At 36.6% G+C, this 23,841-nt stretch overlaps 1 protein-coding gene across 1 annotated transcript in view; it reads right to left on the reverse strand.

Annotated features, from left to right (window-relative positions):
* TTBK2 (tau tubulin kinase 2) overlaps positions 1 to 23,841 on the reverse strand; it is a 107,961-nt gene that overhangs the window by 18,397 nt on the left and 65,723 nt on the right. The window contains exons 9-13 of the mRNA XM_068398631.1: positions 22,899 to 23,024; positions 18,379 to 18,536; positions 16,573 to 16,789; positions 14,966 to 15,177; positions 13,170 to 13,773 (exon numbers count right to left, since the gene is read on the reverse strand). Of these exons, the coding sequence (XP_068254732.1) occupies positions 13,170 to 13,773; positions 14,966 to 15,177; positions 16,573 to 16,789; positions 18,379 to 18,536; positions 22,899 to 23,024 (1,317 nt within the window). The remainder of the gene's footprint in view (positions 1 to 13,169; positions 13,774 to 14,965; positions 15,178 to 16,572; positions 16,790 to 18,378; positions 18,537 to 22,898; positions 23,025 to 23,841) is intronic.

Raw genomic sequence — 23,841 nt, forward strand, 5'->3', positions numbered from 1 at the left:
TGCTCAAGTATACTTAGGTACTCAGTTAAGAGTCAAAATAAAACACTGATTTAGAAGGGTCCTCCTCTAACAAAGGACACATTAAGTACGAAGTGACATTTATTTTTTAATTATTGGTGCAACAACTTTTGGTACATAAAATGCAGTTAAAATATTTTCACAGCTATTATTATCATCACGAATAATGATGTAAACATCTTTAAGCAAACCACACTTTGTTTCAGCAGCTAGCTGTGAGAAATATGTTAGAGTATATTTTCCTTACTTTACAAACAATTTTTACCACTTTTGAATGATCTTTTTGAAACTAAGTTCTCTATTAATACCTGTCCCTACAGACAAAATACCTGCAATTTTCAGAAACAATAAAAACACAGGCTAATACTTCCTCAGGAAAACCCTGAACTCCCATTTTGAAAGCCACATTACACCTTTTCATTAAGGAGCAGTATTTTTTTTTTAAACATAGTATCTTCTTTGAAAAATTCATTTGAAATGCTCTATTCTAAACCCAAGTTCAATCCAAGTAAATAGTCTTTCTTTGTTATGAAAAAGAGACATACACAGAGACTCTCAATCACATAAAAACTGCTTTTATGTGTAATAGCAGTGGGGTCTGGCTACTACTGTTTAAATTAATTCTGAATATCCCACTCCAATATATCAGTTCCAATAAAGGGTCATCACAAAGTATCTGGTAATTCATACATAAGATCTGCCTTAATACCCATGTGCAGATTTCAAATATGTAAGATTTTTCAGTTTGTATCTGATTCCTATGAGCCACTGTCTAATGCTAGGTTACTCCTGGGCTATACTTATGCTTCAGTTTTGCTATTTACACTATATTTTTTATTTTATGTAAAGGTAAAAGTATCTTTCATATCCAAACAGCAACATTCTAAAAAAAAAAAAAAAAAGCTCCAACAACACATAAAAAAAACCAAACCAAAATTCAGAGTCTTCCTGACTTCTGATCCTCCAGTCAGACAGTGAATCCACTCATTTGTATGCTGTAATACATTAAATCCAGTTCTACCCAGTTATAAGATTGGCCCTATATTAGCACGTTGCCCACAATTGTGTTAGGCTCGCAAGGGAGAGAATCTGTGAACACTAAAACTTCCATGGATGAATCAAACATACCAGAAGAACTGATGAAACCATGCAAGTATAATTTTAATACAAATTCTAATTTCAGCAGGATTAAAATTACTGTACATATAAAATTTCATTTTCAAACTTAAAATCCAGATTAAAACTTCCTTAAAATCTCTCCTCAGAATTGTCAGGATCTGTTTGAAAGCATTATGGGTTTTCTCATGCCCACAGTGCACTACCACCAAGAGTAGTTGTAATTCACATAAAGAACTAGCTGCTTTCAGTTTCCTTATAAGCATGCTTAATAGACATCCTTTAGAGAAGACAGACCTAGAGATAGGAGTCCTGTCTATACTAAGGGTCTTTCTCTTTTCTTAAAATTTTTTTTATGTATTCTCTCCTCTGCACACAAGGTTTTATAGTCGCAAAGTTTGCAGACACAAAGATGTGATTGGAATCCAGCTTATCTTTTAAAAACAAAATACCTAAAACTTTTGGCAGCCTGTTATGTTACATAGTTCTGCCTCTGTGAACAGGAGTGATGATAAATGTAAAGCACAGCTCCATGAAGTAGTTACAACACAGCTGATGCCATTCAAGCACTCAAGTGATCTACAGTAAAATACATGTTGCCAGTGAGGTATTTAAGCTCCTTAAAAATACTTACAAGGACACTATCAGTTTATTCTGATACTGTTTTGGTTGCTAGCCTGGTATTATTAAGATTAAATATACCAATAAGGTAGCGTCACTTTAGTTAATTTGTGAGCTCTCTACAGATATCGTGTTCTGTGTTTAGAAGCTGCCTGAAAGCAGTCAGACCAGCTATACATTTGTAGCTAGGTAACAATTACATACATCTACCTGTAGTTCATGTAGAGCAATAGCGCAGAATTGCCAAATACTAGAAATTTTAATAATAATTTGAAACTGAACCAGTTTTCAAAAATTACATAGTGGTAGCTTAGAAATATCAGAGACCTCCACTTAGCACTTTTCCTAATTTTAGTGGTTTCCTTATTTTCCCTATTTTAAAAAGTTCTCTCTTCTTTCCATATGACAGATCTATCTAACCAGGAGAAAATGCTAAGATGCTGATAAATTCACAAACTCCAAATAAAGACTTTTTTTTCCTTTAATTCTAGTTGGACTAGATTGTGATTTTAATGATAGCAGACAAAAGATTTTAAGAGAGAAATATATCTTAATTAAAGATTATCTTATGGATGATATTATAAATAATATCTGCAATTATATATATACAATATTTATTATATTAATTAGATCAGTTATACCTTAATTACAAGAGAAATAATCATTAGTCCTTGAGCATTATGCTCTGAATTGTAACCACCTATTTATTTCAAAATTACTGTATGAATTGTCATTATGGAAATAATTGTTGACACCAGAGTTGATCAGCACTCCATGGGAAATCCCACAGACCATTTAGGCTTCTTGAAATATCTTTACTTATTCTAGGCTAACGAAATTATGATGCTAGAAAAATGTACTAAATCACGTATGTTTAGGATGAGATTGGCATTTTAAAAAAAATTTTTTAAAATTGACCACTTCAAGGACAGATAAGAATAGATGAACCATATGGTCATGAATTTTGGGAATCGTGAAAGTACTGTCAATTCCAGAAAACATGAACATTTAAAACAATGAATAACTTGTAATAGTTTTTTTTTCCTACATGAGCAGTGTATGTGGATGCTATTACCAAGGCTAATTTATTGTCCTGACCTTCACTATGACTTTTCTTCTGCTTCTGATAGAGAAACCTGCAGAAGGAGAATGGCTAAAAGGGTTCTGTCACTAAAAACGGGTGTGCTCTTTACAGGCAACACACTATTTGAAAAAAATTAAGATGTTCATACTGACTTCTTGTCCTCAACTGTTAATTCCTTAATTTACAACTTAGAAAGCTTCCATTGAAAGAACAGCTAACCTAACATGCTGTAATTTTTAATTCTTCTTTACACCAAAGGCAGATGTGAAAAAAGCACACTTGAAGAATTTCTCTCCTTCAGACAAAAGACCCTACTAAGCCTCGGAGGACGCATTTAGATTTCTACGTATCAAGCAATTGCCTCTGCCACTTGGATAAAAGCAACAAATAAAACATTTAATTGTTTGCATTAGAAAGAGAGTGTGCAGATGAAAATTGTCCAAGAAACATCATTATCAATATAAAATCCAGTTGCTTAAAAGAACGGGAATAACTCATGAGCTTATGTGCGTCTTCCTCTTTGTCCTTCTAAAATAATGCTTCCTGCTATTCCTCATCCTACGTGGTTTTGTCTGAAAAATCGACATACTCCAGAGAAAATTACTAATGAAGAAAATATTGACACTGTAGCAGTGAGCACAGGTCAATTGCCTTTCAAGAACCTAACAGTAACAACTGAAAACAGTAAGAATTCTGAATGTGAGCTTGCCTTTGAATCTGGTCATAAGCATTACCAAACACTTACTTCCTCTGATGATGAGTAAAGGCTGTAACATCACAGCAATTTAATTTTCAGGCCCAAATTTATCGCAAAATTAACAGTTATTCACAGTCACCGTGCCATGAATGAGATGGTATACTTCTGCACATTTTCCCTACTTAACAAAATCAAATCTACTGTGTATGAAACAGTTCCAGTAGCTATGAGCTGGACTAACTCTTTGAAATTTCTACCTTAATTAAACCCAATGTTGTAAACAGTATTAGCAGCCTCTTAGGAAAAACCTAACTTAAACCTCATGCTGACCCAATATAGTTTCCATCAGGATAGGGAATGGGGGCATAACAGTTCTGTAAACCCTGAAATCAGAACCCTTTTTGCTACAGCCAACTTCAACCGTGGCAGCACTAAAAAAAAACAGACTCATTGAACAAATAAAAGCTTTTCCCTCTTTTCCTTCCAGGACACATCTATTTGATAATGTACCATGTCTTGAAACTGAAATTCTGAAGAGGATTTTGGACAAATATATCCATTCCTGACATTTTGAATGGATAGGTACAATGCTGAAGCAGAGTTTTAGCTAGCAGAGTTCTAAGGCAATCCTAATGCACATGATAACTTGAATTTAATGCCACTGACAAAATAAAAATAATTTTAAAAGAACACTGTAAAAACAGAGGAGCATCTTTGGGGTTTTGTTTGTTTATTTGTGGTTCTAAAAGGATTGTTAAATGAGAAAACCAATGTAAACATTCATCTCTTGCTATTGCAGACTAGTGAAACCTGCCAAAATTAGTTCATAAAAATGGCAAAATTTACAACATTTACGTGCATTCCTGGCTCATAAACCTAAAACATCCAAAATGAAATGACAATTATAAGGTATATGCATTCCTTCTCTAAATACCCCTTGAACACGTCAAGAAGTCTTACCTTATTCTTCCACCGGTCCCTGAATTCCAGTGAGATGCTTAAAAATTAAGGTAGATTTTTCAACTCAGATCAGTATATTATTTCTCATCTTGGATATGAATATGAATATGATGGTTTGCATTTCCATAGCATCTTGTGTGGGAAGATTTCAGAGCATTTTATAACTAATAATATAACTATTTAACTATAAAATAATTTTTAAAATGTTCCAGTAAGGTAGAAGTTGGAGAAAATTAAGACATATAAAAGAAAATATTTGTGTAAGTGCCAACTAATTCCAATTGCTTAACCCGAGAGACACAGACTATCCTTCCCTAACACAATGAATAACCACAAAATCATTAAAACTAGCCCCCTTGAGCACACTGAAAAATGAAAATATGCCAGAATGACACACAAAACTGGAATCCACCTTTGTTAAGGGCTGAATCTTATTGTATGGCAGCCAGTTTAGAAGTATTCTATATGGCTGCCGTGGCTAGAAGAGGTGTTCACTATCTTATTAAGAACTAGAGCTGAGAAACCATAGAGATCGAAACCTGAGGTCACTGATTTTGATTTTTTCTCAAGACACAGTTACACATTTAGTACAATGTCCACCTAAGCAATCTCTTCATACACAACCCTGGCCAGTAGTTGCTGCACTCACATCACCTTTTCCATTGACCTCACACAACACTCTATACAGTTCCTGTAATAAGCAGAGTTCAGAGAACTTAGGTGGCTGAAAAATTTACAGAAAGAAAGAAAAAGGTTACATTTCAAGAGGATTTGCTGTACAATTTGACCAAGTTACAGAGGAAAAGGCTGCTAATAGCACTCTAGCCCCACTCTTCAGATTCAAGTACAGTCAAAGAATTCATTCTGGTTTTTGTCAGCTCTAATGCCGCCAGACTCTGTCTTTCTGCTCAATGTGAATAACTAAGGAGACTTGAAGCAAAATACTCCAATTCTCTTCCATAATATAGGTATGTCAAGTGAGGAGTTCTCTTTATCAAACAAAGACAAGACTTACATCCTATAACCTCTCTGCGCTAGTGAGCAGAGAATATACAGAAATTTCATTACCTCCTCTATCTGATGTCAAACTGATGGGTTACAGTTCCTGAACCCTCACTCATCAACAATCAGGAAAGAAGATCGCTTTGCTTGATTTCAGGAACAAAGGTATCATTTTTTATTTTTTAACACATGAAAATAAATTCAACAGCACAGATCCCTGACCTCTGCACTTCATTAGTTACGAATGCTGAACCAAATTGCAAACGGCCGGAAATAAATGAAAATATATTCAGTACCAAATATTTATACAGAATAATATAGAATGACATTAAAATTCTTTTTAATATTTAACTAGAGAAAAGCTTTAGGTTATTAACACACATATTCATCTTTCATGCTACTGGAACTTCTAGCTTGCTAAGTACCTAACATTACTGCACTGTAGAAAAGAGAAGGACTTGCAAAAGTATTTCAGTTCTTCAGTGAGCCATAAAGTACACGAGGCCTTCATTGTTGGAATGAACTAAAGAATCACGTGCTTGTAGTTTCTATAGCAAATGAAAAACTGGAAGTTCAATTCTCAACAGAGTCAGGACTTTCAAAATCACATCTTGAAAAGGAACAAAGCAGTCATGGACTTACCAGGTAAAAAGAAAGAAGAGGCTGAGTAGGCTACATATAATCCTCACCCCACTCAGTAGCAGCACCTGGCACAATACCAATTATTTTTCACATGACAAGAAAGTATATCGCTTTGCAGCCTCTATTAATATTGCAGCTGTATGCATTTGTTGGGTACTAAAGGAAGCCAGAGACAACCTTCTGTGCCAACCTACTTTCTTTGAGTATTGTGAGCAGTTTGCGAATTATACCTGCAATACATTCCGATTGGAAAATTTAAATTGTAGCTATACAGGCAAAAAAAAAAAATCAGGTCATTTTGCATCCTGGGACACAAACTAATCCTGAAAAATACTGAAGCTTAACTTTTAATGAGTTAATTTCTCCTAAGTCCTTTTCCCTAGTCAATACGCCACTCATCATGAAGAATGTGGTAATTTGGTACCCCATCAAGCTCACAACCATGAACATCTGGGAGCTACTGTTTGTCCATTTCCATACATCGAGGGCAGAACTATTTTTTTACATTCAGATAAAAAGCAGCCAGGAGTTGCAGGAAAAAACCACTGCTTTTTGAGTTAACAGACAAAATGCTGACATAAGTACACTAGCTACTTTGTTTGCCTTATTATCACTCACCACTGATCCTATGGAAGTTTGAAAGAAGCTAATGTTGAAGAACTACTTTTAATATCAATACTCCTGTGCATGCTTCACTGAAAAAAAAAAAAAAGTCTTTCACATAAAAATATTTATACTGACAAATACATTGGAAATAAAAGGCAAAAAAAATATAATCCAAATGAAATATTAATGGTAAAATGATGATGATATGTTACGATCTTATGCATTAATGCTATGTCATACTGCTTTACCAATCAATGCAAGCTTATGCTGTGTGGCAGATCTCAATATTTTTGTGATAATACACAAATTATGGTTAATTTCAATTATGATTCTAAGCCTTCATCTTTTTCATCTTGAAATGAAACTGGGAATACAAAACTATGAAAAGTCCCCTTTCTCTAGTGACATTTTCCATTAGCTATAACTGCTGATAATTCCCACCTTTGTTTTGTATACTGCAAGTGGTGGAACAATTCATTATTTGTTCATTCCCAAAGTAGCAATTTGACTATCTCTAGATCCCTTTTTTCTCACATTAAAATCATTTAAGGTAGTCCAAATTTTCATATGTGTTCCCAATTCAAAATTCACCTGGTACTGATTATAGGAACACATTAAAAAAAGAGAGATTTTAATCTTAGTTTTGAAAGAAGCAAAAATCTGTTTTCTAGATTTTATAATCCTACCTTTTTCAAGAGAAAATCCCTCTGAGGAAGTGAATCTATCTTCCAGAACATCCAGAGATGCTTGGTGCTTCAGATCATAAGCTGAATAATAGCTCTTTAAATATTCCTCTCCCTAATTTTACCTTTGCTAAGTGGAACAATATATCTTCCTCATAGAGTATTCCTGACTCTATTTCTGAACAAGATCCATTCTTATTCCCTAACTTGATCTTTCAAAATCATTTTTAGGATGTTGTGTATAGCAGTATGACTAGCATATGCCTACTACCGGACTGTGCAGAGCAACTGAAAACATTAAACTTTGCAGATGACTGCTCCAATGCAGTCACTTTTATGAAGACAAGGCTTATTCACCTGCTGAAGTTGTGCTTTTGACATGCGAATGACAGGGGGGAACTTGTTGCCACAGAGAATGACAGGAAGCTGCCTACGACCAGTTGAGCGGGAGGATGACGAGTGGCTCTCAGTTGACTGACTCCTTGGTAAACCAGCCTCTTTCAGAGGGTCCGAGTGGATGGATAGATAGGCTATAGGGCTCATAGTGCGGAGGATGGGACTTGAAATTCTTGGAGTGGAGAAATGCAGCATGTGAGATGAGTTGAGCTGTGAGAACAACATGGTGGGGAAGAAAATAAGGTTTAAAAATCAATGTTTTAATAATTTTTGTTTACGTCTTGCCTATATGCATTTTCTGAGAAGACCATATTCACAACTCCCTCACAGGCTAAAAGCTGATAATTTAGGAGGCATCTTAAGTCTAACCTTCACATTTTTCATCAGTTTTTAAAAACCCAGTATCAAAATCAAAAGTGAGCATCCTTTCTGCAGCTGGCTCCTACCTTCACTCACCCAGGCAGTAACAATCTAGGGCAAATTTAATAAACTAACACAGTCTGTTCCAAGGACATTGCGTACACAAACTAGTTGATTGTTGACTGGTCCTTGCAAAAGCTTAGCACATCCGTGCAACAACACTGGTTTCTGAGATCACTATATTTTTACCGTATACACCCACTGCAGGCTCTACAAATGGGACTCTACAACTGCGGCTATAGCAGCATACATTAAGAACGGTAGCTGACAGGATTAATCAGTAAGATTAGTACTAAATAATTTTGATGAAATTTCCTCAATATGGGATTGAACTAGAAGGATACACTGGCCTGGAGAATTCATGAACAATTGCTTCATCTTGAACTATATCACTCAAGCATTTAGAAAAGAGGAAAAAAAAAAAAAAAAAAGGAACAGGAACTGTAAAGTCAAAGGGTTCCAAACTAATAATTTAGAGAAAGTACATTTTCAAACTGGTTATTGATGATTCTAATAAATCTATAGTTTTGACATACAACTCTGAAATCAACTGATTCTTTTCAAGACCTTTTCCAGCGCTGAATAAATATCTGATGGCGACACATCTAAATACCTGTAAATGAGATTGCTATATACAGTTTGCAATTCTTTGTTCCAAGTATATTTAGACAAAACCATGAAGGGCAGAGATACGGAAATGTTTTGCAAGCTTCATGAAGGTGATTTTCTGTTTCCTACCATGGTATTTGCAATTCTAACCTGTATTCCTTGGAAACAGAGAGCATCTATCAAGCATTTCAGTTTCCAAGGAAAAGGTATTTTCAATTGTGTCAATCCTAAAGCTTCAGTTCCCATAATGCATAGCTGTCTCTCAACTGGAAAAAAATGTATTTTCAGTGTCTCAAAAAAGCAACAACTGAGGATAGAAGGTACATGAAAATAAACGACTTAGAACTCGGAAATAAATGGAAATTTAAGAGCAGATTTTTGCTAAAACGTAATAGTACCTCAATGTACAAAATGCTAATTTCAGCAATATTTCTAAATAATAAAAATAAACAGATTCACACTGTCAAACATCATCTATAACCATGCATCTCTCTATATATATGGTATTAGGTTGTCAACCAAGTGTGACCAGAGCAAAATGTTGTTTAATTTAAACTGAAGATGAAAATGGAATTAGCTGTTACATATTCAATTACTTCAACTCTATTATTATTTCTCTGCTGAAATAGCTGCTTGACAAACATACGTTGCAAAGTTTTGTGCATGCATTGTATGAACTTCACTGCAATTTAATACGAACACGGTAAAGTAATGAGGTCATGGTTCAACAACACAGCAAGTCCAGCTTTAGGCTCTTAGTACCAGACCAAGGAAAATAAAACTAGAGCTGTATGATGCAACGTGCTGCTCCAGTATAAAATCACCATTAGTCGAGATTAGTTCAAATTCTTTTGACAGATTAACTTCATACCAGCAGATTATTACAGCAAACCAGGTACTGTCTGTCCTCCTGCAGCCAAAGTCAACATAAAGCCATTATGAAAGCATGAAGTTAGCTTATATACCCTAGCATGCTCTGAATAGTTCAACAGAAATGTGACCACGTGCCTGTGACTGAGCCAGATCAAACTGTATTTGCTGGCAGCACACAGAATCAGTACTGCAACTGGAAAACCATGATTGATAACAGGAAAATTAGTCCTCTTACCTGTAGGGTTTTTTCATAATAGATAGCACAATTTGTTGTAATTTTTTATGCCTGAAGCTTGCTAATGCCCAAGACAATAACTTACACATTTTTCTCTCTTGTTTCCTTCCTGAACTGCTACAACTTTATATTCTTATTAGAATGCTGATACTGCATGAAACAGGCAAGAAGTGATATTAGCATCAATTACAGGAGGTCCATGTACACACACAGTTTCAGGAAGAACATTTATCTACAAATGGAAGGACTGCAGACCAGCAATTTTTTTCCTTCAGGAGAAAATAAAATTATGGGTGAGTATATGAACCTTTAGTTTCTCATACAGAAACATCCTTGCTACTACTTACTACTTAAATAGTGAGTAATAAAGCTGTGAAACAAATAAAGAATAAAAAAGAATCATAAAAGTAAAAATGAAAAAAAAAACGATATATAAAACAGGAAAACTATTTTATTCATTCACCATTGAAGTAGCTGTTTGCATATTTAACAAACAGAATAAGTTTAAAGAACATAATTCATCCTACTTTCTCCTAAGTGACAGTGAAGCAGGTCACTAGAAATCCATATGGGAGGTATATTCATAAGCACAATGACCTTGAATGCTCTCATGTCCTAGAGTTTCGAGCTCTTTGAAATGACTAAACGGTTTCAGCAATTATATTAGGCTGTTATACTACTATAATTTCAACATATATTGTTAACCCCTTTTAGTAACACTAAAGTCATTTGATTTATGGTCCTAAACTTACATTCTCGGATCCATGTCTGCTCTTAGTAACTGGTGCAATATAATTAAATCAGCAGAAAAGTAAAATACTACCCTTTGCCCATTATTTGTATTGTCAGGAAGGCGCTACCTAGATAAAATTACTAAAGAACAAGAACATCTGATCCACAAACAAGGATCACATTCAAAGAACAGTTTCAGGTGTGTAAATGCTTTGAGGAAGAAGGAAAAGGACTCTACCAAACACCTCCCTAAGGTCACCAGGACTCTGGAACAGAGAGATCTACTGTATGAAGGGGCATATATATATACTGTCTCCCTGTGAAGTGACTAGGACACTCATCTGTAAGAACAGCTAGGTTCCGGTACCCACCTCAAGGAATATTTAAGTATCTTTTATGAAGTGGAATACCATCAACAAAGGACAGAAAGAACAACTCACCCCCACATATCCTCCTGGGCTTTGTTTGGCTTTCAAGGGCTAATGAAGTAGATGGAAGACTACCACAAATTGCCACCACAGTTGGAATAGACACACTGTATAGACAAACTCTGTTCCCAGTTTCTAAATCAGCCAAATAATTTCCATTTTCTTTATTCCCAGTTCAGTTCATGATTCACCTTCAAAATAGCAAGTTCCTTCCTGCCATTCATCTTGCCCTCACAGCACTACTTGCCCTTCCAGGATAATATAAACCATATTAATTCCCCCCATTTTTGAGGTCATGACAAATCTCCCTTAGCTGCTTGCAAAGCCAGACTAAAATATAATCTCACCCCAGTGTCTACTGCAACCAGTATTCCTTCCAATACATCTGATAATTAATTGACCTTGTTTATAACTATTTCTGCTCCACTGCTCAGAAGCTTATTCCTTTCCAGATAAAGATACTGCCCATTATTTGCACTGTAGTACATGACATTTATATCACATCTACTTTCAGTTTTAAGTAAAATAGCTATTTTCCCCAAAAGAGCCAAGTTTGTATAAACTTGGGATAGTGTATTTGCATACTGTTTTCTAATGGCTTTCAAAATAAAAACACCTGATAATGAGTATTTTGTACAGGACTAAGTGTTACTGTTTCTTGTCTGTTTTACTAAAACTAACATTAAAATACAAAAATTGAACAACTGAGCGATTTAAATTAATTTTTCACCTCTTCAAGTTTCTAACCCATCAAAAACTCTTTCATGCAGCTAATATTTCAACTTAAATCTCAAAAATCTTCTGTTGTTTAACACAGTTCTGTATTTTGAATCATGCAAAATGAATCTTCTGTAAGCTACATAATTCAGAAAGTATGATATCTAAATAAAATCTTGTATGAAAGATACGATCTTGCATTTTCCATGAGAACCTAGGTGTATTTGAAATTTTACTGTACAGCTACAATTAATTACATTGAGTAGTTCATTTTCACCATAAAGGATATTCTACACCTTATAATAAATGAGTGGTTGGTGACAAGCTCTTTTTTCTAATGAACTGGCTGTATCTTTCACAAGAAGTGGTGATAAGTGAGGGAGAAGTACAGCCAGGTTTCTTGGCTCAAAGCAGCTTGAAAGAATTGTCCTTTATATCACAGATGACACAATATCTACTGAGAAAAGCAGAGAAATAAAACCAGGAGCTGATTCCCAGTCACTTAATCATTAATCTCTCTTCCTCCTTAAGTAAAGGCAAACAAGTCTTTGCTTAGAATCAGTGACAGAGGAGACAAAAAGTAAATGTTAAAAAACTGTGCAAATAAGAATTCTTTAGAAAAGATGGAGAAACAGAAAAATAAGAGGATGCAATGGAAGCAAAGCAATCTTAGTGAAGAGAAAACTCTGGGAGCAAAGCAGTAGTTGCAAAATTATCTTGGAAGTGAGAAGTAACAACAATTTTTAAAAGCCAATGAGTTGTTTGTATAAGAATCATTAGCAATTTCAGAAGGAACAGGAAGAAACAAAGGGAATTCCAAAAGAAAACACTACATCAATGATGATGAGGAGCAAGTAACTCTGTTTCTTTAATTTCAGCCAGTTAGGCTTTTCCTGAAACACAAGAAACATTGTAGCACAGTATTTTACATTTTCATTGTAATTTTATGTTTATGTACTGCAAATATAATAAATATATATTTGCATGTGTATCTCTCACTAATTAGGAATCACTGCATAAGGAGCTTCTTCATACACATATATATAAAACAATAAATATATAATTACTTTATTTTTTTATTGAGGCCAGTTCTGTGGATCATACTTGCAGAACTAATAGCCACTTCCATGGGAGAATATAAACACTCGTGTAACTGAAGTGGAATTCTTGAGGAATGGAAGATCATTCCTCAAGAATCAAGTCCCACATCTGATGAAACTAGGAATTTCTGCTATGCTATGGCATTTTAGTCACTGCCTTTTCCCTTACTATCTCCTCATATAATTCTGAATAAAGAGAGGTTCAATAAAACAGCGACCATTTCTCTTACCGGAGTGAGTGCTCCTTCTGCTTGAGCTTCCATAGGACTTGTAGGGGTGGCTGCAAGAAGTTGTCCAGCAGCTCCGGACAGAAGTTCCAATTTATCTGTAAGCTGTTCGGAAGCAGCAGGATGACACTCCATGGCTAGAACAAACTCCATCCCTGAGGTTTGGTTCTTGGCATGGACACTGTTTCCTGCCCAACCACCCTCTCTGGGCTGCTCTTCTGGAGGGGACTCCTCTAGAACTTGTAGTACCTCCGGCTCTTCATCTGAGGGACTTCCAGTCGTTTTGTGTCCTAAAGCCTCATTTGTCCTGAAGTCCTGCAAGTCCCGTTCTTTATTGATTATCACCCATTCCTTAGAATCAACCTCCTGCCTGCAGGAGCTTAAGTTGACAGCTACAAATCCATTGCTAATAACACCATCAACATGTTCCGGAGAACTAGCTGACACAGGCTTTGAAGCATCTGGAAGGTACTCTTCGTCATAGTGCCAAACATGGTCCCTGCGGGCAGTCACGGGAGCAGGAATGGGCGTTTTCTGAGAAAGAGGAGGAACAGCAGCAACAGGAGTCTCTGCTGCAGCATTCAAGTCTTTCTGCATCTTCTCCAAACTTAAGAAAAGAAGTTAATATCTGAATTAGTTAAGAATTAATTAAATAATATAAGCTACATTTGAGTTTTTTCAGTAGAGGAAAACTAGATTTATATAAAAATTTGCTGTCATATTTTAGAGCAATCTACAATGGTTGAAAGATCCACAATTTGAGACAAATAACTCTGATGTCAAGTAAAAATGGGCAGATGGTCTTAGAAACTTGCACATACTGTAAGTGTAATTGTATCATATTGTATTGCAAATGTAATTATCAGAAGGGAGAACAATGAGTGGATACCAACTCAGTGGTGAGGCTACCACCAGATGTCCACTGTACTCAATTTATGCTACAAACCAGAGACTCAAAGCAGAACAGAAGAAACAGATGTCTCCAGCAGCAGTTAGTAGATGCTTTCAAAAAGAATGTTATTGTTTAGATTGATTCCTTATTTATGCCTTGCATAACTTGCTTCATCAAACAAATTCAAATTCCTAACCCCTCTATGACGTATTTAGAAGGATTTTGCCGCTGTCAGTGTCTCAGCTGTCTCCTACTGTCCCCACTCAGCCTCTGCCTTTCAGTAAGATTTCACTGTATCCTTCTCCCCTTATTCTTTCTATACATAGGCAAATCGATTGAATCTGTTCTCATACATCTATCTCTTCTCTACTTCCAAATTCCATTTTAAGACCTCTGTCTTCTATCAAGATTTTTTTATGTTGGTGCAACACCTTTGGGCATAACTAAACCTGCTGCATGCAGGCAGATTTCTGACTTTACTTAATAACTCCACTTCTTGTAAACTGTCCCTCTCATGTCATATAATCTAATCCCATGTTACCTCTATTGAGCACCTGATGTCATCATTCTTATTTAAGATGAGTTGTACTGACTGTCAAGAGTATCCCACTGAAGAAAAAGGTAATAAACACCAGGGTTACACCACTAGGTCTTGAAATAAAAAATTCTCAAGTGTGGCAGTCTGACTTTAACCGTATACTAGCACTAATCTTTTTTAAAGAAGCTGCCAAGTGGTGAAATCCATTAATCAAGCAACATTATGAACATTGTAAATACTTTGCTGTAGCTTGCATAAGCGTAACTCAGCAGCTCCATTCCTGCTTTTCACACAGCAGAGGAAAGATGATAGTATCTTAACTACATATCCTGAAAAGGTCTAAGCATAAGAATAAAATAATTTCTTTACCAGGTCTCAAGAAATTTATCAGTATCTGGCTTTGACTCCAATGTCAGATGTTTCTCCAGTTCAAAGCTGTGAATTGAACGTAACTTTCGCACCAGTGGGACATCTCTGTCTAGCTGGGTGGTCTCTGAGCGAACACGAATTGGAGAACCGAGACTCGGTGCATTAAGCATTCCATTCACTGGCCCATGGCTGTTCTCTTCCTCTGTGGCAGCCTGTGTGAAAAGTAAAGTAAAAGTGTAACTCACTAGGAGAAGCAAAACAGAGGAAGACAAGGTACTACATGGTGAATACCATCCAGGTTTTTAGCCTGTGATAAACCAATTCGTATTTTGAACGGTCCTTAAGTTCATGACATAGTTAAGATAGTTTAGATATGCTCTTCAGCACACACCTACAACAAACAAAATACTCATAATATGCTAGTTATGGGTAGGTCTGAGAACAGGAGTCTCAAAAACCCAGTAACACACTTAAATTTACTCTGATATTTCACACCCATCTCTGAAATTTTCTTTAATAATAGTCTGAAACCCAGCATTTGGTAGCATCTTCCGTCTGCTTTACAGTCAAGTGGTCTTATTAAAGAGAAGTTAGCTTCCAAGCTATCTTTATGATTCTCTGGAGCACATAACACTGTTATACACTAAATCTACTAGGTATTTCTGTGACTTAGAACTATGTTTTGGTCCAACCGCATTCCATCTTGTATACTAACTGGACATGATTTAGAGCTGGGAAATCATGATCATCCTTAGTTTCAACAGGTATAACTAATAGAAATTGCCTTTGTTTAAACCAGAACAATCTCCTTTCTCCCTCTCTGGTAAAAAACAAGAAAGCACATTTGAAAATAGGTACCATGCCTTATTCTTTCCCACAATACATTTTTTTCTAGTAAACACAAAGTAACAGCCTCAAAACTAGACAGCTCTCCTAGCTAAAGAACATTTCAGAACCAGATCCATCTTCATGTTCAAAACATTTTTATATCAAGAAACAGGACTACATTTGTCCAAGTATGAAACGTTGTGATTGTGAGCAAGGTAGACAGGAACCACTTCTCAGAGACCACTTTTCACAATTAAGCAACATTCTCTTCTAAAGACTAGTCCATGAACCTCTTTGGATCAGTACAGAGGTATCATATCTTATGGAGACAAAACCACCAAGTTAATTAAATGGATACTGCCAATCACACTGCAACCTGTCAACTTAGGTATAACATTAAACTGGTTTTTGAATATTCGGTATCTAACTTCTACATGTGCAAGGTGCAGGAAATTTGCTTTGGTTTCATTCAGTGAGCAAGAATCAAAATAATGTCTGAAGAACATGAATATGAATAAACTACAAAGAATCTCAAATTACCAGCAATCTTCTATTCATCATAAAGACCTGATAAAGTGACACAAGGCCCAAAAACTTGTCTGCTTGTTCCAGTATGTAAATCGCTCTAATAAAACATGTTAGCTACCATAAACCTTGTTTATTAGACCATTCTGGCTAATCAATATTAGTAAGACTGCATTATTCATTATATCTTATGTGCACTATGAGGACAGGAAACTGTTCAAAGATGGTCTTCACAAATGAAGATTTGTAAGTACCTTACAGATCCCTAGTTTTATTTTGTTTCTGTTTGCATCCATTTCTTCCCAAACGTCTTTTTCCTGAGGACGCTGATGCCCAGGGGATCCAGGTAGTTTCTCCGGTGAGACACCAACTGGAATACCATTCTCTCCATCACTGAGCTGTTCATCAGGAAACACTTCATCTGTGTTTTCTCGCAGCAAATCTCCTGGGATGGGAGTGGCATTGGCAATTCTACAAAAGTAGTTAAAAAAAACCAGAAAGGTAAACATTTTGAGACTCTAATGTGTTTCTTGAAATTATTTTCTACTCTAAAGTATTTTCTACTCTATTAAAAGAAGGAAGCAAACAAAAAATTACAAGCAAAAGCATTCTTCTGTAGAAAACTAAATCTTCTAAATTATTTAATGTAAAAAACCCCTACTTCTTGGATTTCACAATTTATGCTGCTTTAACTTAGGCACATAACAAAAGGTGTAAATCAAAAAATAATCACTTAAAAGCTGTTTTTTTGAATGTTTTCGAAGCAAGTTCTGAGAAAATCTGTTAGAGATCACGTCCAGGCTCAGCTTTGCTCCTGACTCTTCTACACCTATTTTTCTATTCAAAAAAAGTAATGACAACTTTCATAACATAGTTTCCTTTTCCCCAAAATTTGGTAGAAAAACAAAACATACTGTGTGAGGAAGAGAGATCACTCAGCAAACTAAATGCAGTTTTAATCACTATTCTTATCAAAGTGCTATTTTGTTCCAATTATTGATAATCAAAACATAAGCATAAAGCTAACAAGACATTACATTTTAATTAAAGTTCTGTAGTCCCATTGACTTGGGGCTAAATATGGCCAAGGTTTAGCTCAGCATCTGAAACTGAAGCAATGCTATTGCTAAAAAGTGAATGCTCAATTAAAAGTCATTCCTTTACAGTCACCAAAATTGGTAACTGCAGCCAAGACTATCAATAACTCCAGTGTGATGCTTAGTGTGATAATGGGACTGAATCATATGTAAAATCCCTGTCAACTTCAGTGTGTTCAATAGTGCACACCATATACCTGTGTAATATTAAACACCAGTTAACATCTTGACTGACATTTATTTTAACACTTTTTTTTTTAATTACCTTGAAATACTGGGAATTTAATACATTCTACATGAAATTCTGGTGTTTTTCAGCCTCACTACACTGTCAAAACTCCCATGTCACAACCTCCGTGACTCTTAGATAAAAAGTCGATCTACTCAAGGCCTAGAATGGGCACAAAGTCTTCCTCCTCACCCATAAACACTTTTTATATTCTCCAATCCTCTGAGATGAGTATGGGCATTATTAAACACCACATCTTATCCAACTTACTTAATTACAGAAGGTCTCAAAGACCACATTAAATATTCTTTTAAACATGACCAAAATCTATTTCCAAATTTCCTATAAAGATCCATTCGTTTTTCAAAGTTATAAGGAAATTGCAGCTAGTAGTTTATTCCAAGCTTAGAGAAAACAATGGGTTTATTTCTAGGCAGTTAAACTCAGGACGCATCATTTAGCTTCACAAAATATGATTTAGCAAAGCACGGACTAGCAAATTTACATGCAATTTCCTGAGCTACTATTTTTTATTGCTATAAATTTAGGACTGCAATGCTGTTCTTTCAGAATAGTATAAACAGGAACCCTAAAAAGGAAAATAGTTCAAATGCTCCCAAACCTCTATTCCTCTATTTATTCAACATCCTGCAGAAAAAAACCTAAATTATTGAGATAATTTCCCTTTGGTACTCTGTGGCTGCTTTTTAAGTGACCACAATGTACATACATACCCAATTGCAGCTGGAGTAAGACGAGTGTGTAACTGAGGTGTGGTTGAAGTTGTTGTTGTTGTCAGAGAGCCGTCAGTTCCACTCTTCTCCCAGTCAAAAGGGTCACTTTCAATAACCCCAAAAGTTTCCATGCTATTGTCAAACACAGACATGAGAAGCTAAAAATGAAGAAAAAACGTAATAAGCTTCATTTTTAAGAGACCAAGCAATTAAGAAATACTCTCCTGTAATACTTCAACATGTCTCTTCTTTAAGATTTTGACTGACAACAATTTTCAAAAAAAAAAGGGGCACAGTTCTTTATATTAACCATTTTTCTTGGTTCCAAGGTTCCAAAGTCAAGATATGCAACATTCTGTTTTATTAAAAAAAAAAAAAACGAACCACATCTGTGCTTTTATCAGTAAAGAGAGGCAAAGATACACCATAGACTTCCACAGAACGACAAAAAGACACGCACACACAGAGGCATGACTACAATGCTGTAGAATAGAATCCAATGGCTCTCCAGCAGAGGAAGGTAAAAGAATATATTTGGTAACACCATTAGAAACCAAGGAAATGAATGAGGAGTACGTAGGGAAGGATACTGATTTGCTAATTCATACATTTCTGTCATTTAGAACCACGTATCATTTACTTTATCTAATGCTGACACTGATCCCACAGAAATGTCACCCTGGAAGCTTTCCACCCTCATTTTATGCTATGAAAAAGCATCTAGAACAATTTGTGTCCATGAAGAGAAAGAAATTGCATCTACTTTCCTCTCCCTGTGAAAAAACTTTGCCTCCTTCTAGTCACTGGTGGGAAGGCTGTGTCCATTTCACATGATCTCTAACATTTTTAAATCTTTTAATCTTTTCTTTTTTTTTTTCTAAAAGCTAAAACTCTAGGCTTGATTCTTTCTTCCAATCTAAGATGCTGAAATTTTTTCTCTGGCCTCCTTTAAAAACATATACCCTTTGGCAACTTAAAACAGATGGGAAGTTTGGATCATTTTTCTTGTATAAAGTGGTTGTATCCATTTTATCCTTACTCTCAAGAACTTTCGATGTGCCATCTATCCCAGTCAGTTCTGAAACCCTACTGAACTGCACAAAGCCATAGTTCACTCTGTCCCATACATACTCTCACAGAATCACACAGAATCACAGAATCAACCACGTTGGAAGAGACCTCAGGGATCATCGAGTCCAACTGTTGCCCTTACACCACCCTGTCAACTAGACCATGGCACTAAGTGCCATGTCCAGTCTTTTCTTAAACACATCCAGAGATGGTGACTCCACCACCTCCCTGGGCAGCCCATTCCAATGTCTAATAACCCTTTCTGAAAAGAAATTCTTCCTAATGTCCAACCTGAACCTCCCCTGGCGAAGCTTGAGGCTGTGTCCTCTTGTTCTATCGCTAGTTGCCCGGGAGAAGAGGCCGACTCCCACTTCACTACAACCTCCCTTCAGGTAGTTGTAGACTGCAATAAGGTCACCTCGGAGCCTCCTCTTCTCCAGGCTAAACAACCCCAGTTCCCTCAGCTGTTCCTCGTAGGTCAGACCCTCCAGACCCTTCACCAGCTTGGTTGCCCTCCTCTGGACTCACTCCAACACCTCAACATCTTTCTTGAAGTGCGGGGCCCAGAACTGGACACAGTACTCAAGATGCGGCCTCACCAGTGCCGAGTACAGAGGGACGATCACTTCCCTAGACTGGCTGGCTACACTATTCCTAATAGAAGCCAGGATGCCATTGGCCTTCTTGGCCACCTGGGCACACTGCTGGCTCATGTTTAGCCGGCTGTCGATCAGCACCCCCAGGTCTCTTTCCACCGGGCTGCTTTCTAACCACTCTTCCCCCAGCCTGTAGAGCTGCATGTGGTTATTGTGGCCGAAGTGTAAGACCCGGCACTTGTTCTTGTTGAACCTCATACCGTTGGTCTCGGCCCATCTATCTAACCTGTCCGAATCCCTCTGTAGGGTCTTCCTACCCTCCAGCAGATCGACACTCCCACCCAGCTTGGTGTCATCTGCAAACTTGCTGAGGGTGCACTCAATCCCTACGTCTAGATCATCTATAAAGATAATGAACAGCACCGGCCCCAGAACTGAGCCCTGGGGAACACCGCTAGTGACCGGCCGCCAGTTGGACTTTGCCCCATTCACCACCACTCTCTGGGCTCGGCCATCCAGCCAGTTTTTAACCCATTTAAGAGTCCACCCATCCAAGCCCCGGGCAGCCAGTCTGTCTAGGAGGATGCTGTGGGAGACAGTGTCAAATGCATTACTGAAGTCTAGATAGACTACATCCACAGCCCTGCCCTCATCTACTAAGCGGGTCACTTTGTCATAGAAGGAGACCAGGCTGGTCGAGCAGGACCTGCCTTTCATGAATCCATGTTGGCTGGCCCCGATGCCCTGATTGTCCTGCATGTGCCATGTAATGTCTCCTTTATTCACCTCTTCCTGTAAACTTTAAGCAGTCTCTCTGAAGTAATTTTTAAATCTTTTGTACAATTTCTGCTATAATGCAAATACAAACTCAAATGCTTAGTGATGTCAGGAGGCTGAGGCAATGTGTGCATAAATATCTGAATAAAATAAACATATCTGACATTGCCAAATCAAACATGGATTCTGGGCCTATATCTTGAACTTTTTCGACTGTGTACTCTTCAAAGCAGAGATCTTGACCATGTACATTCTTGTTCAGTGCCTAACCATTAATATGAACACAGAATGATACATATCAAAGGTATGAATAGCATTGCTACAACAAATACCAATTAACAGAGACCAGAGCTTAAATGACCATGGAAAGTAAAGCACTTTCTCACCGCTTTAAATAAAACCACCCTGCTCTGGTCTATAGCACATGAGCAAGACCGTGTCAGAAGGCTCAGGCTGCAGCTACACAACTGCAAGTCTTCCATGACCAATCAGAGGTATGTAAATTACTCGTCTGTCTCTGTCATGGAGAAGCTCTGTCCTAGTATCACATTAATCCCTGAGTGCATGTGCTGCGTTAGATACAAGCAGACCACAGAAAAAGGTTTTGCAAAAATATGGCTCTGCATATGTTTTATCATTCAGGATATATAATGTAAATAAAACATATTTACCAGTCTACGATCAAGGTTTTTCTACGCAACATCAAAATTTCTGCAATCAGCAATTTTTACCATAGAAGAAAAAAATAAATTTGATTCATCTTTATAACTAGGCACACAAAACACTCAAACCTTTCTTAATCATTTTCCTCACTTAATTGTAAACTATAGGATAAATTCCATGGAAATTTGTAATAGAAAAGGAAAAAAATCAAGGTATTTATTTTTCAGGAACACTGAACATTTTCTGTATTTGTAATAAGATTTTTTTACATTCAAATTTTAGCACAAAAATTGATTTTCTTTTTGTAAATGTGCAGAATATCATACCAGTACATTTAGAGAAATTTACTTAGTAAGAAGAAATTAGTTATCCCCTGAGATTTTCAGTTCTTATTTCAAATCTTATATATCTTGATTTCTCTGTTAATCTTACCAGGTAAAACACAGGAATCATTCTTATCAAAGTTACAATTCCAGAGTTAGTCCGAATGTTTTATTTATTCAGTTGAACCAGTTCAGCTTGCACCCCAGGTGAAAAACCATTCCTGGTGATTTTGCTGAGTTAGTGAGTTGAACAAACGCACAGAGGCAGAGAGGTAATGCAAGTGTGAAGCTGACAGGAATGTGTGTTTCTGGGAGCCAGAGGGAAGGCACACACAGACAACTTGTCGTGGTGTGGTGTTAGATCAGTTCAACTTCTCCCACAGTTTGTGAGACTGAAAAAACTCTCTGTCTCTCCCTCCCTGCTTTTCCTGAGCATTCAACTGCTGCTTTCCACATACCAGTACAGAACAAAGTCCTATCTTTGAGTTTTATTTATTGTTAAATCATGGGTCAACACTGAGTGAATAAGACATATTCTACAGCATATCCTCTCGGCACCTCTCACCTTATCACTGAGCTGAAGCTGTCCATTTCAGCAGGCAATACTCTCTTAAACAAAGAAAAATGACTAATTTTCCAGTGATCTCTGTAGGCACTACCTCAGTCTTAAAAACCCACCATGGCTGCATGTTGTACTCTAGCTGTATATATTGCAGGTGCTGAGCTCCAGATTTTGGAAAACTGCCAGAATGACTATTACTGAGAAAACAATCTGATCGATTTAACTGAAAGAACACGCACTAGGGGCTACAATAGTATGATAGCACCTGATCCTAACAGAATGCTGACTGCAAAGCAACTGTCAATTGTTTTTAGAAACGTAACTGCCTTACTCTTCCCAAATGGAAAAAAATGACATCTTTGAACTGCAAAGTTTCCGTGACACTAAATGGTCATTAAAACAACTTTGTGATGGCACAATCCATAATCACTACCAAGACTACACAATGAAATCAAAGGAAATTGAAGATGAAACAGCATAAAATTCTGCTATTTAAAATCAGAAAGATAAAATAGTAAAAATGTTTACCTGGTAATCAGGCTTTGTAAAGTAATCTAAATTAGAAATGTGATCCAGAAAGATGTTGAATTCTTGAGGAAGATGTTTCAACATAAGTCTGTGCTCGTATCTTTCTTTAATGGAGCCCACTTGCTCCTAGGAGTAAATAACACAAGGAACATTAACATGCCTTCATTCTCTGCTACAACATATTTACCTTGTACCTTACAGCCGTTCAATACCCATCTTTCTGGCCATTAGTGTAAGTACATTACACTGAATAGTACTGAGGAAGGCCATTCTACATCAGAGAGCAAGATAAGAGATTCTGTCAGTGCCCTCAGTACACCTGCAAAATATTCAAATTCAATATGAAAAGCAATTTAATTTTCTGCTGTGTTTGAATGCTGCCCGATATCAAGGACTGTCATTAGACACACCAACTCTTCTGAAGTTCAGTCACTTTTTCATGTATATTTGGTCATCACAGTATATTGCATAAGATTAGGAAATCCTGTTCAGTGTAAGATGAGTAAATCAAAACTAAAAAAGAGACCCTAACTATATAATGTATTGTCATCTACCAATGCATAAACCACTTCAGAGAGCAACCTTGTTTCAATCTAATTTCAAAAGAAGTTGAAAGAAGTAATAATAGGCTAATTAGATGTTGTTTCTTCGCATACCTCACCTACGATGTATGACTAAAGGCACTTCTGCATATTGACTGATTCACTTTTGTTCACCAGCTAATAAGAAATGCCCATTTCACAAATAATCAAAATAGGTAAGAACTAAATGTGTGATAGGTGAAATAAAAAAGTACTCAAGTGAAAATAGGAAAATGAAGTAAGTGGCATATATACACTTACTTTTGCCTTTTAAAACATTTGCAAACTAGAAGCACAGTCCACTTCCTGCCTAGAACAGTTCGTAACACTTGGTTGCTTTTTATACCATGACACTAGCAATG

The sequence above is a fragment of the Nyctibius grandis genome, chromosome 4, assembly GCF_013368605.1.
Source record: "Nyctibius grandis isolate bNycGra1 chromosome 4, bNycGra1.pri, whole genome shotgun sequence".
In the NCBI taxonomy this organism is placed as follows: domain Eukaryota; kingdom Metazoa; phylum Chordata; class Aves; order Nyctibiiformes; family Nyctibiidae; genus Nyctibius; species Nyctibius grandis.